The following is a 16,168-nucleotide window of genomic DNA, read 5'->3' on the forward strand; positions in this document are numbered from 1 at the left end:
TATAATAATAATGTTTTAACCATGAGATGAGTTTTGACTACTTACAAACAGTAAAAGAATTTGATTTCTTGATTGCAACAGCAAATTACAACAGCTTTTTATCAGAAGATGGTTCAAGTTTACTTACCCATTCAAATTAATATTTGTATTATTTTCAGATAATTCAGATTCTAATCACACATGTAATTGACCAGACAAAGATCAAGGAAAGTATTTAAGTCTTTCAAAAGAGTGTTATGCAGTTACTACCCAACTGGAACCTACTCTCTGTAACAGTTAGTCTTTTTTTGTTCGATCATTCCTTATCCCAAATAGAAGCTGAAAGAAAATACCAACATTGCCTTTTGGTCCGAAAAGAAGAGAGTATCAAGAAAATTTCAAGACTTTGCATGCCATTGTACCTAAGACAGGATCATTTTTCTCATTCTCTCTTTCTCCTTTTGCACTGTCAATGCACATCCGGAGTTGTTCTAATAAGAACATTGCTCTTCCTGTTAAAATAAATAAACAAAAAATCTATTTATTTTAAATAAATTGATAGAATTGAACTAAGAATTTGTGTTTATTTTACTTAGAACACAGACATGCCTACAAAATACCCACAAAAATTAAAACAAGGCACAAGCTTCAGTGAAGGAGAAATGCTAGATGCCATTTAGGGAATAGATCCTGTACTGGCCACATCCCCATAGCAGACTAAAGGAACAGTTGGAGAATGCTTTACCTTTTCCTTTTCATAGGGAGTACTGCAAAAAGTAGTAACAGCCTCCAAAGTAAAAGGTAAAACAGATACAAATGTAGCATTAGTGAAATCAAACAGCTCTGTAAAACAAATCAAGTTACATGAACCTGGGAGAAAATCTTCTACAAAGATGTGTATCACATTTCTGCTTACTCAGTAATAATTAATCTTAGTTTTATATGTAATAGCACCATGTATCTGAACTAATTATCAGGCCACAACACTAGGAGACTGTCTACAGTTCTAACAGCACCACTGCTATGTGATGTCAAACAACCTAGTTTCAGAGACAGAAGAGAAGTGGAGAGGGAAGAAAAACTCAGAACTGCAGTTAAGATACAGAAGCACCTTATAGACTTATGCCAACAGTATCATAAATCCAACAATCAGGAACTGAGACTGTATTTGTGCAAATTCTGTAAGTCAAAGGCCATAGCAAACTGCTATTATTTTATGAAGAGACATATTAAAAAACAGTCAGCATATACAAGGCAAACCTACCAAATTTTGCTAAACAGCTAATAACAACACTACCATTTACTCATTATTAATAAATCCTTGCTGCTATTTGAAGCTTAAATTAATGTTCAGATATTAATTTTCCTATTTTGCCACTAATTAAAAATCAAAGGATTAAATGTGGTACCAATTCAGTACAATCCAAAAGTAAAAAATATGCCAAGACACACACAAATTGACAAAGTGTGGCTTTTTCAAAAACATTTAATTTCTGCAACAAACCTATTTTCAAAGCAAGAAACAGAAAAGTGAAGTTCTTTTGCCTCAAAACACCCTTTAGCATATCTAAACAGTTCAAAAGCAGTACCAGCACTTTAAAAGACTGCAAAAAATACAAATAATAAATTTGCCTTAAGTTTGGCCTCGGTACTTTGGAGGAAGTTTTCAAGGAGTTTGCTCCATTAGAGTTAGATTCAGGTAATTTGTAGTATATATTTTAGATCACTAAAACAAAAAAAAAGTCAATAAGATAAGATACAACTATACCTCCTGTATTTCCATTTGATTTTCCAAGCCTCACATAGAAATTTTAGCATATTACTCTCCTATTTGGTGCTTTATGATTTCAGGAAGCTTCAGAAGGATTGTTAGTATTTTTTTCAGTGTTTGCATTTTGTTCTATAATTGCACATCAGCTGACTTCACATATGCACAGGGTAGACTAGTCATTTTTATGAATCAAGAGTTTTCCTTACTGAAAAACTGAAAATAGTAATCCATTAGATTGGTCTTTCATCAGTGAAACCTACTTGTATCAATCACATCTGCTCTTATAGCACTTTAGCAGTATCCCGTTTCCAAAACTGCAGCTCCAGAAGAGCTGCAATAAATTCGTAACAATTGGTTCCACACAGAGAATGGACTTGCAAAAAGTCTTACCTTTGTCTATATACGTTGCAAGATCTTCACTTGAACTCTGAGTTTCTGCATGTTTAACTATTAAAAAGAGAAGAGGTGGAAAGAAAATATTCAAATGGAACAACACCACATACAAATTCAAAGGCATTCAAAGGTAAGCACTTACGTTTTCTGCACTTCTCTTTAATTACACCACCAAGCTTTCCCTGTTAAAATTAAGAAGTACAGAATTTTTATGCCATATATATTTCTTAGAACATCAGTTCCTAAAGAGCATGAAATCTATATCAACATTTCTGAAGTTGGAAAATTTCTCTCTTATAGTGAACTGCTAATATTCCCCCAAAATGTAATTTTACTATTTCAGCACCTATTACACTAATAGCTTCTTTATTTCCCCCAAAAATACTAAAAGAGTTTCACACAAAGACAAGGAAAGCCTTACTTGTGCTTTTTTCAGCTCCTTTTCAAGCCTTTTCTTTTCAGTTTTTAGTTGTCTGAAGTCCTGTGTATGCTTTGTTGCAGCCTCTTCAAAAAAGAGAACCAAAATTCAATTTAGAAACTGTAAAGAGGCCACTAATATAAGTGGTGCTGGTATAGTAGTTCCCCAGTTTGCAAATAAAGTCACCAGAAAAAAAAAGATAGTGTGAAATACAAATCTACTGAAGTTATATTTTGGTTCATTTGGACAATATCTCATGCATACAAGTTGCCTTCTACTGTATAATTACTTTCTTGAACCACAGCAATACATTTATTAGTTTTCTCAATTATATGCAATAATGAAGAGTAGGTCATATTGTAATGATATTGTACTGTAGAACAAAATACATCAAGTATATTGTTGAAAAAAGGAGATAAAATTGACTGCAAAACGTTTTTTACAGTTTTATTCTCTTATTTAAATAAGAGCTCTGTTTCAGAGATGAAAACACCACAGCCAGCTGCATTAGAAAGATACATAAAGAACTCAAAACTAATAGAGAAGAGGACCTTATCTCTTAATGTCTAACAGACACCTGGCTACAGTGCAGATGGGTGGAAATAGAGGGTATAGGGTAGGTGAGAACTGAACACAAGGTTCCTAGGAAAATTCTTAGGTGACACAGTCAGCTGAGAGAACTCCTGAGAGTTCAGCCTGATGACTTATATATGGATAGGAAAGAAAAGAAATGGAATCTTCCTGCTGATCAAATCAGAAGAGAGCCTATTAAAATAAAATGTTTTAAAAAAGAACCTTGAGTGGTAAGCTAACAAAAACACAATAATGGCAAAATTTCATACTGCCAAAAGATACAATGTTTGAGATAATTAATGAACATAGAAAAAACCAAAACAGATAAAACAGTCACTGAAATTGGACCTAGCACATACTCTTTCTCAGCATTTTGTTCCAGTTCTGCCAGAATTTGAGATTTTGGAGGCAAGTGTGTAAAAAGCCTGGCTGTCCTGCAATGGAACTGCAAAATTCTCATCAAAATAAACACCTTGTACCTGCACTTTACAGTAAGATTCAGGGGGTTTCTATCAGTAAGATATGTCACTCAGTTCACTGTATTTTGAACTATGGTAAGCACAGCTAAAATATGCGTGATATGAATGCAAATATCTGCCCTACCAATTGATGACACAGCAAGTGAAGTCTCAAAAAATCTTATGCACATCCATCCTCGCAAACAAGAAAAACACAGGGCCATGAAGCCAATGCTTTTTCTCCATGTAAAAAAAAAGCAAACAAACTAACTAACTAACCAACTAAAATATAAGTGCCAGACCATTTAAAAGTCAGAAAACATACATCAGGAACAAATACTTTAATATGAACATAAACATGAACAATCCTGCCAGGATTATTAGAACACTGGGGTACATGCCCTACGAAAACAGTCTAATTGAACTAGACTTAACCAGCCAGAAGGGAAAACATAACAAATCATAGAAAGAATACAAGAACAGCTTTCCTGTACAAAGAGGTATCAAGAAGATGGAATGAGATTGTTAATTAGATTGTTCAATCAAGAAGATGGAACAAGACTGCTGTACAGTAGAATTAGGTGTAAACTGAAACACGGGAGTTTCCAGCATGTTACTGAACCAAGTTGCCTACAGACACTGGTAACACTCCATCCTTTGAAGTTTTCATGACTAGAAGTTCCCTTCCAACTATATCTGAGTCATGTGCCTAAGACACTCAGCAGAAAATATTCTGCAGGAGGGCTGATATAAATCAGAGACTAAGCACCCCACATAGTACTGGCCTGCTTTGTTCCTTGGGCATCAAAGTTTAAGTCACAATTCCTCTGGACAGAAAAGGAAAAAAGAGATTATGTTACTGTACTGTTGACCTACTCAATGTAGAAAGTTACCTTCAAGTTTTTTCACTTTAGTTTCCAGTTTCTTTCTCCTGTTAAATAGAACACATTAATAGATTATTTTTTAAAATAGAACTATATTGCATGAAAAGTCAGAAAAAAAATCTAGCCATTCAAAGAAAAAACACCTCCTATACCCAGGATCTTGTGAGACCAATGTATCCTTGAAGCTGAAAAATCAAATTGGTGCCATGTTGCTGGCATTCTCACACAAACAGCTGTATCTGTAACAGACGCAAAGTTTGCTTTTAAGAGAGTCAATCCACTAAATATACCTTTAGCAACAACCCGGTATTAGAAATACAACCGCAGAAAACTGGCATCTATTTTTTGCATTTCCAAGATATAATGTAGACAGGTTAGCTTTACTCCTTAAAAACAATCAAGCTTTGCTTACAATGAATAATATCTAAGCAATTATATCATCAGGAATGGCCCTCAGAATGACTTATGTCCCAAACCTTTTTGTTCAGAACATCCAGATACTTTAGACTAAAATCAAACCAAAGGAAAAAACATGAAGCATCCCGAACAATTTTGACTTCAACATTTCCAATCCTACCTTAAATGTAAAACACACAGAACTGGAAAATAAATAAATAGAAAATAGAAAAATACACATTTCTATTATTTTCTTCTACTAAATTCTAATATCACAGAAATTGTTTTTAAACTGTTGTGGTAAGTAGACAATTCTACCAATGATCACTGATCACTTTCATGAAGTAGAACACAGTTAATTTACTCCCCATATTAAAATCTGTGTAATAGATTGAGACTTACCATCTAAGCCTTTCTGGATGTTCAGGCTTTAATTACCACTTCAGACATTAACCAGAATATATTCCAAAATCCACTCATAAATGGTATGATTGACCACCTTCTGCATGTTTAGTAGTCAAAGTATTTATTGTATAAAGTAATAGACCGAGGATTCTGTGCCTTCTCAGCCGGAAGAGGTTCATACTTACTTTTCTATATGATGGCTTTGACAGTCAAGCCATAGGTGAGAATTTCAGCAAAATTCCTCATAAAACACCTTTATAGAAAATAATACAGGGAGGCAGGGGAAGGGGGGAGTTGTCCTTTAGAAAACAGGACGTAAGGAACTTCTGTTTCTCTGTAGAGTATCTTCAAGTGAATGCACAAAAGTACTACATATGCAATGCATGGACATTGGAAGCAAGATAAGTCGACACAGGAAGACGACAGAGATGCTGTTTACCATTGCAGGGAGAAGACTCATGCAGCCGAAGCTCAATTAGAATTCAAGCTGAATTAGAATTCAACAAAAGGGGCTTTTCAAAATATCTTAACAGCAAATGGAAGATATGGAAATAACAAGATAATGGAAGATATCAGAAATAACATCAGTCCATTGCTTGATGTGGTTAGTCACATCACAAATAGGGATGCAAAGCAGAGATATTTAATGCCTTCTTCACATCTGTCACCAATGACAGACCCTGGGACTTCCAGAAACCTCTGCTGGAAGACCATGAGTGGCTTGTTTAGCTCAGGAAAGAGAAGGCTGAGGGGTAACCTCATCACAGTTTACAACTTCCTCAGCAGGGGACAGTGGAGAGGAAGGTGCTTATCTCATCTCTCTGGTGACCAGTGATAGGACAGAAGGAAATGCAATGAAGCTGCACTAGGGAAGTTTAGATGGGACATTAGGAAAAGGTTCTTCAGGCTCCCCAGGGAAGCAATCATTGACATCAAGCCTGTCAAAGTTCCAGAAGCACCTGAATTATAGTCTTAGTCTTACAGCTTAGTTTTAAGTAGTCCTGCGAGGAGAAGGGAGTTGGACTCAATGATCCTCATAGGCACTTTTCAACTTGAGATAAAAAAAAAACTAGGATACAAATAACAAGAATCTGAACAAAGAGAAACAAAATGCCAACATAATCATTGCAATAATATTTATAAATTACGTAATTACATTTACATATGCAGAACTATACTAATTTCATCAACACACAACTACATGAAGAAAATAGGTAGATGTTAAATCTAGCAATTTACAAAAAGCAGTTTGCAGATGATGCATTTGGGCAGAATTCCTTTTATGTTACCCAACTCAAGTTACTCAACATTCGATCCTTAAGATACATGCACAACTGCAGCTGACAGAATGCTATGCTAAGAGAAGTTGTACTCCATGCCATCCCTGTAGAATATTCAGATCTCAACTAGACAGTCCTGAGCAAACTAACTTTAACACTGGCTCTGAATAGCAGACTGGACCAAAGGACATGAGTGATAATTTCTCAACTAAGTTTTTTAATAGTACCTGTAAATTAACAGTAATTTTATGCACAATTCACTATTATTCTGCTTCTGGAAAAATCCAGCTTTCAAATTACTGAACTCATATGACCTACTGCTTCAAATGGCCTCAGTATCAGAGGTATACAAAACAGCTACGGCATCACAGAATTGAGGCTGAGGTGGCAAGAACCCTCTGGAAGTTATGGTGTTCAACCCACACTGCTCAAGCAGGGCCACCTACAGCTCACTGGCCAGGACCATTTCCAAATGGCTTCTGAAGATTTCTAAGGATGATAAGGCCACAAACTCCCAGGGCAATTCATGGAAGTACTCAATCATTCTCACAGCAAAAAGTGTTTCCTGATGTTCACAGGAAACATGACCTTCTTTGTCTTAGCTTGTTCCCACTGCCTCTTGTCCTATCACTGAGGTCCAAGGAAGTGAGCCTGGTTCTTTTTTCTTTACACGCTCCCTTCAGGTATTTATAGACATTGGTAATACCACCCCTGAGTCTTTTCTTCTCTAGACTTAACGGTTCCAGTTCTCTCAGCCCTCTATCATGGGAGAAATGTTCCTATTCCTTAATCATCTTCATGGTCCTTCACTGAATACACTCCCATATATCCATGTCTCTCTTGTATTGAGAAGTCCAGAACTAACACTATTTCAGGGGTGGCATCAGAAGTGCTGAGCAGAAGAGAATAGCATCTCCCTCAGCCTGCTGGCAAAACTCACTGAAAACCAAGATACTGGTACCTCTTTGCCACGAGTGTGTATCGCTGGCTAACATCATGAAATCATCCCAAGCTGCTGTCCACCAGCACATACTGGTGATTCTTCTTCATCAGGTGCTGGGCTTCACACTTCTCCTTGCTGAAAAGTTACCTCATTTCTTCAGCCTGTCAAGCTTGTGCTGGATAGCAGCATGCCCCTCTGGCCCATCAGCCGCACGTGTGCCAATGTGCCATTGTCAAGTTTGCTGACAGTAGATCATCATGCAGATCACTAACAACATGTTAAACTGGACTAGACCCACTGTGCAGCCCTCTCTGTCTCCCCCTAGGGTAGTATTATCTACTGGTCTCCAACCAGACTTTGGCACAGTGTTCACCATCACACTCAAGGCCCAGACATTCAGCCAGTTTTTGATCCACTGTCTGCCCATCCAGCCCCTACAGCACTTGACTAATGGGCTATGACGAGGCCCTTATGGGAAACGGTGTCAGAGATCTTATTCCCTGTCAGACACTAGCCACTGCTCTCCCCTGATCTAGAAAACATGCCAATTTATAAGGTCAGTGAAGCACAACTTCCCCTTCGTAAAGACATGCTGTCTACTCTAGAGCTTCTTGTCCTTCATGTGCCTGAAAATGAGTTCAAGGGTGACCTGCTCCATCACCTTCCCAGGGATCAAAGTGAGGCTGACTGGTCTGTAGTTCCCTGGCTCCTCCTTCTTGAAGATATGAGTGACAGACAGGGACAAACATTATATCTATACTGACACAATAAATTGCACATCAGAGTGGTCAGTTCCCTCTTAAGATGCAGTTAGCAATGGGGAAGCTGCTCTCTGCTGCTCTTAGATAAGACAATGTACTGACTATTTCATTAAGCTCACAGTACATTGAGTACGTCTATATGTGAAGTAAGTGCAGAATGGCTGAAGAAATGACAACAATCCTAGTCTCCTCATACAGTCTTTTGGGTAATAATGGCTTGCTGCTCTGCTTGTGAACACCGTATGTTTCACAAGTCACATGAAGAGACTAGTGTACTTCTTTTGAGAAATGCTTCAGTCACTTGATCATCTCTGTGGACCTTCATTAGACTCTCTCCAGTATACCCATAAACCTGTACAAAAAAGCCCAGAATTGGGCACAGTACTTCAAGGCATGGCCTCACCAGTACTGAGCAGAGAGAACCAATCACTTTCCTTGACCGGCTGGTAGCACCAAAATAGCTTATAAACACCGAAGTTAAAAATGATAGCCAGCTTACATGGAAGAAAGGAGTCACCTGTGGGAGTCCCATTGGGATGTGTGCTAGAACACATTAGAAATAAAAGTTGACTACAAAATCAAAAGGGTCTTAGAATTCCAAGTCACTAGAGTGCAACTGGTTTTTGTAAATGCAAAGTGATGCACATGAAGAAAAATAATCACAACTACCAACATCTTGCTATATATATAGCTGGTTCTCTTTTGAGAGCATGAGAACCTTCCCACACAATACTGAGAAGTCACCGTTCCCTGATATAGGTGATTTAAAGGTTAAAAATATTAGGGGATTAAAAAGCAATTAGACAAGCCCATTAAGAGTATGCATCAAGAGCTGTAAGAGTTAACATACACACATGCTCCAGGCAAGGAAACCTTTGACTGACTGCTTACTGGAAAAACAATCTTTGGAAATTAACAAGGCACAGCTTCAGAATACTCTGTATTACTTTGTATTATTAAAGTATTACTCTGTATTACTTTACTTAATACAAAAATTACTTTTGCACTTTTGGTGCCAAATCCTTCTTGCTGATTTCCAAATGTGGCAGACAGTTCACTATGAACTGCTGAGCTGTTACATTAAAATAATTATTTTAAGGACTGATTTTAATTCAGACCACTTTGGCAATATTATTCTTATACTGGCCTCAGAAACTTAACAGTAAAACTGAAATGGATGGCAATAACAAAAAGCTGAGACTAAGAACCACTTAGAACTGGAGAAACTACAGCTTTTTTCAATTTCATCCTGTTATTAAAGACTGTAATTAAACAACTACATAAAGCCACTTCATGACAAGACAATAAATAAAGTAACACTGCACTCAAATGAGTTTGCTACAATACTTAGGATCATTCTTCCATCAACTCCTTGTTCTAAGAACCAAACAAAAATTTTAGTGAGATGGAAGGCATAACTAGGTAAGGTATATTATCAAGTTTGGAAGAGGTAAGAGAGGCAAAGAAAGGTTAAGAAAAAAAAGAAGCATCACTCACATAGCATCACTGTTTAATATTTCTTCTTTAATTTTAACATATTCCAGTTGGCTCTCCTGATAAATCTTGAGAGAATTCTGAAGAAGGAAAACACAGTTAAAATATGTCCATACTGAGGGCAAAAAAAATGGCAGACACCTTACCTCTTCTAATGAAAACAGTGCCTGGCCAAAAAAGTTTAAGTATATTCAATAAGAAAAGAAGCAAATTGGAAAGTCAGGTTATCTTCTTTCTTTAAAGGCAAAAGTTATAACAAACAAACACATTAATCTCTTTATGTCTATCTTTGAGTACATGCCTTCAACACCTACCTGGATAGGAACTTGAAGCTGAAATCAAGATCTTAACTATTATACACTATGCATTTTTCTGAAAAACTCAGCTACTAATGCTTGCTGAGGGAAGAGCAGTTATAAAATCACTCTAACACAGAACACTAACTACATACAGCAACAAGACAAATGTTAGTATCTTCATTATAAAAAAGCTACAAGAAAGAAACTGGGGTATTTTCGTCAGAAATTATAATAATGTCTAGAAAACACATACATGTAGGTAACTTGAACAATCTAAACTTTCTTCCCTGTAGACTAAACCTCAGCTAAGCGATGGGAGAAAAATTAGGAATAAACTTCAGAAGATAATGATGTAAAATTAAACATATGTTCAAAAACGTAACAGAAGCACAACACTATTCTGCACAGACTCTCTTTCTTGGCACCTTTTCATTAGTACAAGTTATATTCAATAATCTCACAAGACCAGAGCAGAAAACCAATGGAGTCTGAATGTTTCTCATTTCTTCCTTCCTTCATGAGGAAATAACCAAATAATCTGACTAAAAATTTTAAGAACTACAACAACCTAAACTTATTGCCTCTCTGAAATCTGAAGTAATTTAATTAATTTCACCTAACTTCACCAGAGCTACCTGTCTCAGTGAGCTAGAAATAAGAACACAGTTCATTAAAAGTCAGCTTCATTAAGATGAGCATTAGGAATATGCATTTCTTTCAACAGAAAAAGCTCAAGTTATTTAAACAAGCACACCTTTTTTTCTTCCAACTCTGCCTTCACAGAACCCAACTCTTCCTGACATTTTTCCAGAGGCAGAATTTTCTGTAACATCTTCTCCACTTGGCAACGAAGAGCAGAGATCTCTCTGAAATTAGATGTGCAATTTAAAAAGTTGCCAAAACCACAGATGCTTTGAAACTCAGCATTTTAATTTTCAATCAAGCATGAGTATTTTGCTTTTATCCTATGGAAAAAATGCTGAGAGAGATACATTAATAGTTTCAGTATTCTCATTTTTCCACCTATTTAAAGAAAATCCAAGATCTGATTTAAAAACATTACACTGAACCCAAAGCTAGAAGCAAGCAGATGGCATGTGCCACAGAATTATGCTGCCTACATTAAAGTGCCAGTAATAAGTGTCTCTGTATACACAGCGCTGTAAAGTAAGAGCAGAGTCCAAATGCAGTGTTTTTCAACAGGCAGGTTGGAGTCCATACAAATTATACGCTGCCTCTTCCTCTATAATCATAGAGTAAGCAAGGGCACACAGACACAACCCTTAAGTCAAAACACTTCACACAAATATGGATGCTCCAAATAGCCATACATTTAGCTACCACCAAAAGACTCTCACTAGCTCAGAGCTAGAAAAGAATCCCACACATGTATTGTAGAGGAAGGACAGATTTTTCTCCTCATCATACCTTTGCTAACTATGGCCTAGGAAGCATGGTAAAAGTACCATGTGGTACTTTTAGAAGTACACTTAAAGTGCAGCTTATACCTATGGCTGTTGCTATGACATCGTCAGACTCCTAAAAGTAACTGCAACACAAAGAATATATCATCTTTAGTAATACATCTTTAGTACACAATATAAATCCAACTTACCGTTCAGCAAATTGAAGCTGTTATCTCTTGTTAAGGCAGAAATTAAAAACAGTTTAACAAATGTCCTTAAGTATATTTCAATACAACCGCAATTTGCAAAGAAACATCCAGTAAAGACTTCCTCCCAGAAAAAAATCTCCCCAAGACTTGCAGAACTAAGTGTTTATACATGCATTTCAGTACATTTGAAGTGAATAACAGCTTCTTCTGTTACATGAAAAAGATTGAGTAATTCTCAGCAACTCAGATTTCAAATAGACTACCATAATCATATACCAGAAATAGGCAGATCTTAAGTGGATAGTTTTAATTCCATAGGCCTATTTTCTTTACAAAATCCACCCAGTTTGTTCTTTATTAGAGACATAATCTCATAACCTAAACAGAAAGCCTCAAGCCCTTTTGTAAATGTTTTAGGTATACTAATCCTGTAAGAACACAAAGAGAAAACTAAAGGATATCAGTGCATTTCTGTTGATACTCTGTCAGCAAACGACTGTAAGAAAAAAAACCCACACATTACTCATTTTCTCACCTGATTTTGACAATCGTACGTTAGGGTATCTTTCCTTTTGCTTTATAGATAAATAGAGAAAGTGTAAGATTGGTTTAAGTTTTCTGATAGTAGTCAATATAACCCTTTGATTTCATTAAGCCATTCAAACCTCAAATCAAACTGCTTTAAGTAGGAAAAAAAACCAACTGGTGATTACATGAAGTTGTAGCCATTAACTAACTGCAGCTTTAAAAAAAAAGTATTGCTTAGACAAAGGAAATAATAAACATACATATATATATATATATATATATATATATAACACACGTTTCCAGTTTCCATACTTGAAAGGATGTTTTCCTAAAAAAGAACACACATCTCAGAGAAATAGTATGAAAGACCCTAAAAGGCTTTAATCTTTATATTATTCTCCTAGCAGCCATAAAGGGTAACACTTAGCCTGATGCAAGAGGGCCATGGGACAGCACCAAGGAAAGCTACTCCTTTCTTTTCTCAAATATTATGTTTTTTAAGAACAGAGAAAAGAGAGAAAGAGTAATACCATGGGAGTTACCCTAACACAGAGAAAGCTGCATTACTTTCTATTGCAATAGTTAAGAGCAATCCAGTAAAGCAAAAAAGAAAGGCTGAGCTGCAAGTAGCTAAAGAAGAGGCAATTTCTGCAAGAAATATATGCGCTGGCAGAAAGAAGAGGGACACAAAATTTAGAGGTCAGAAAAGAAATTGCATCAGAGTAAAGGAGCCTTGAAAAAAGGATCCTAGTTAAGAGACCCAGTGTGCGCTAGCTGAAATACTCTGGAAATAGAATGCAGGACTGTCATTTAGATTCACTAAAGCCAGATTGACATGTATCTAGAAAAGGATACACAAGAAACAAACCACTACAATTAGGAGCCATTGCATGGATACTGGGCCATAGTATGGAGGCAAACATATCTTGATATATTACTCCATACTCCATACAATATGTTGATGGGTTTTGAGAAGAATTGGAAGCAAGCACAGAAAGGAAAGCAAACTGTAAGAAGGATTTTATAATCATATAATTCTGAACAATGTTCAGCTTCACTTTTCACATTCTGATATTTAATCCCAACAGAATTTCAGAATTTAATAATCAGACCAAATTCTGCTGAAAAAGTTCATATCTGTACTCAACTTTTAGTTCCCACATTCTTCACTACAGAAAAATGAAATAAGCAAGCACAATTAAATGAACAAAAATATCAATAAAAATCAATAAATATAATCTGCTTCTGCCTTAAATAAATAAATCAATCTCTTCAAAGAGTTGCTTCTGCCTGTACTTCTAATAATATTACAGGTACACAAAATAGCTCTGTTTACTGTCATTATACACAGATGTTTTACAGAATAAATTAGTCTTACAGTCTAGATTTAGGACATGCTTGCGAAGAACTTTCATTTTGAGAAGCACTTAGTGTAGTGCACAAGCAAATATTCACAATCCAAAAATCATATCTCCTGCATTGGTGTAAGTCCTTAAGAATAAAACCCAAACAAACAAACAAAAATGCATGCAATTGTACTTACTCTCCATCAATTATTTTTTGCTTCAATGCAATTAATGCAGCTACATATTCATTCATATTCTGGAAAGAAGAGTCTCAAGTCAGTAAAGAACTTACACCCCAAAAATCAGTACTGTAAATAACCCCTAATCCAATGGCTAATTTTATAGAAAATTCAATGAACTGTCTTCATTCACGCAGAGAATGCAGGCTCCACAAGTAAGTATGCATCTTTAAGTGAGGCTTTGCTACAAAAGCTCTTCAAACTTTGCCTCTGCAGTAGATTATATACTAAATCCCTATAACGTTTTCCGTCAAAATTCAACTGACCTTTCGGCAGAATATCAGCAATAAACATTAGCTCACTTGAGATTTTCCAATTTCTCATCCATACTCATTCTAAGTGTGTCCTATGAAGTCTCAACAGGACCTTCTCTTCATTTAAAGGAAAAACAAAAATTACTCAAAGCGTAATACCATAAAAATACACACTCGGTTAAGAGCCCTCAAGGAAGTAATTTCTAAATACTTATACTGCATCGAATCAAAGCCAACAGGACACAACTAGAAATTCCCTGATAGATCCCACTAAGCACGTCGCAGAGACACGAGCTACTTTTCCACACTTCGCCTAGCTAAAACTCGACACTGCTGCTACTTTTAGAGCCCGTTTACCACGCACGCTATCCGCGTTCCCGATGGCACAGGGAGTGGTGACTGTGGTACCCGACACTTCCCACCAGCGGCCCGGCGCTGATCCACTACCTCGTCTGTGAGCAAAAACCCCACTCCAGCACCACAGGGACGGCAGTCGATGCCTACCTGCTGGAGAACACCGCAGTTGGCGCAGGTCCTGCCGGCGGCCGCAGTTTCGGCCGGCGGCGGTGGCGTCTCTCCGGGCATCATGTTGCCCACGCCTCAGTCCGGCCCCGAGAGCCCTGCGTGTGCGCCGCTCAATGGCGTCACACACCGCGCCGCCGCTTTAGCAAGGACCCAGCTCGCCTTCATCTCCTCAAGAATGCTGTCTTTTCTGCTGCCTGACAATTAGCAGCAGAAAAGACAGCAAAGAGTGGTCTCTGCAGAGACTGAGCGTTGAAAGCAACTGGTGGAGAGCGACTTAGTCCTCTGAAAGGCACGGCCTCAGCCACGCCCTCCTACCACTACTATTATTTTAGCTTCTTCTAGGTGCGGGCACTTTTGGTAAGAGAACTACTGTGGGCCTGACGCAGGTGCTGAATAGGGCAGCTTCTTTGCCGTGGCGCGAGAGGAGGGACGGAGCCGCCGCTGGAGGGTCGGAGGGTCGTGTGGGGAGGAAAGGTCGGCCTGCGCGCCTGGGGGCGGCTATTCCGTGACAGTGCGGCCACGTTCTGTAATAAATTACACGAGGCCAGGCCGGGCGAAGCTGAGCTCCCCTGCGGCCGGAATCACCGAACATTGGTCTCAGTGATCTGCGACGAGCCTGAGGTGTTACCGAAATCGGCCGGAAAATAAACTAATACAATTTGAAATATTTGAAAGCCGGCAGTCTTTATTACAGCTTTCAACACTTTGAGAGGATAGCTTCTCTAATCGGATGTGTGTAATGAAACTACAACAGGGCACTGATTCTATCATGATATTCTATCATGATCATACATATCCATTACAACTTACTTCCTAGCTAATAGGTAAACATCACTGCCGTAGAACTAATTTGCATGCGTCCGCCTCCTGTTGGAAGTCCTTTTATAGTCCTAGGCAGTCATCTAAAGGGGTCTCTGATGCTCGTACTTACTGAGTGTCCCAATATTACAGATGACCTTCCCTTGAACTTTTGTTTTTGGGCCTGCATTGCTGCTTCTTGTTACATAACTCTGCCAAAAAATCTCACTATATTACTTCCTATCTGTTTATCCACTGGTTCCAGCCACGTTTATCATCTTGTATATACTTTTACATTCTTTTGGGTTTGGATTGATTTTTTTGCTAGTTAGTTTTTAAACTCTATCTAGGAACTTCAGGAGAACTGAAAATTTATATTCTCTGTGTTAAATCTCAGAAGCTAATAACCCTTGTTACAGGGTGATGCTCTCTGCTCCCGTGCTGTCAAGCTAGAGCTGCCTCCTAGACAAGGGCATGCTAAGCTGATAGCATTCCCTGACACACATCCACATCCTAGTTTTTCAAACGGGAGCGTACCACTTTAGCTCACTCAGCATCTTGTGTGAACATAATACTGTGGTGGTTTGACCAGGAAGGAGTGGGAATTCTGGGATGCTGTGGTCAAACCAATGGATGTTTGGAGTTTGATACTGACACCTGGTGTAGCCAGTGGGGTTTGGACACACCTCCGAGAATACACAGGGGTTAAAAAGCAGGGCTCTGCCCCTGGCAGGCTCTCTTGGGACGTCGCGGCGAAGAGGTCAGATCTCCCCCCCCCCGTCCAGCCGCTGCTGCTGGGCGGGGGAGGG

At 38.0% G+C, this 16,168-nt stretch overlaps 1 protein-coding gene across 2 annotated transcripts in view; it reads right to left on the reverse strand.

Annotated features, from left to right (window-relative positions):
* Nucleotides 1-14,700, reverse strand: part of ICE1 (interactor of little elongation complex ELL subunit 1) — a 41,566-nt gene extending 26,866 nt beyond the window's left edge. Inside the window, exons 1-11 of one of the 2 annotated variants that reach the window (XM_074542070.1) lie at nucleotides 14,541-14,700; nucleotides 13,741-13,799; nucleotides 12,130-12,165; nucleotides 11,670-11,687; nucleotides 10,809-10,920; nucleotides 9,759-9,835; nucleotides 4,486-4,523; nucleotides 2,565-2,647; nucleotides 2,286-2,325; nucleotides 2,141-2,197; nucleotides 402-491 (exon numbers count right to left, since the gene is read on the reverse strand). In XM_074542070.1, coding sequence (XP_074398171.1) covers nucleotides 402-491; nucleotides 2,141-2,197; nucleotides 2,286-2,325; nucleotides 2,565-2,647; nucleotides 4,486-4,523; nucleotides 9,759-9,835; nucleotides 10,809-10,920; nucleotides 11,670-11,687; nucleotides 12,130-12,165; nucleotides 13,741-13,799; nucleotides 14,541-14,624 — 694 coding nt within the window. In that variant the 5' untranslated portion in view covers nucleotides 14,625-14,700. The remainder of the gene's footprint in view (nucleotides 1-401; nucleotides 492-2,140; nucleotides 2,198-2,285; nucleotides 2,326-2,564; nucleotides 2,648-4,485; nucleotides 4,524-9,758; nucleotides 9,836-10,808; nucleotides 10,921-11,669; nucleotides 11,688-12,129; nucleotides 12,166-13,740; nucleotides 13,800-14,540) is intronic. The other variant, XM_026798167.2, reaches the window with a different exon arrangement.
* Between the last annotated feature and the right edge of the window lie 1,468 nt (nucleotides 14,701-16,168).

Source organism: Zonotrichia albicollis, chromosome 1 (assembly GCF_047830755.1).
Source record: "Zonotrichia albicollis isolate bZonAlb1 chromosome 1, bZonAlb1.hap1, whole genome shotgun sequence".
NCBI lineage: Eukaryota > Metazoa > Chordata > Aves > Passeriformes > Passerellidae > Zonotrichia > Zonotrichia albicollis.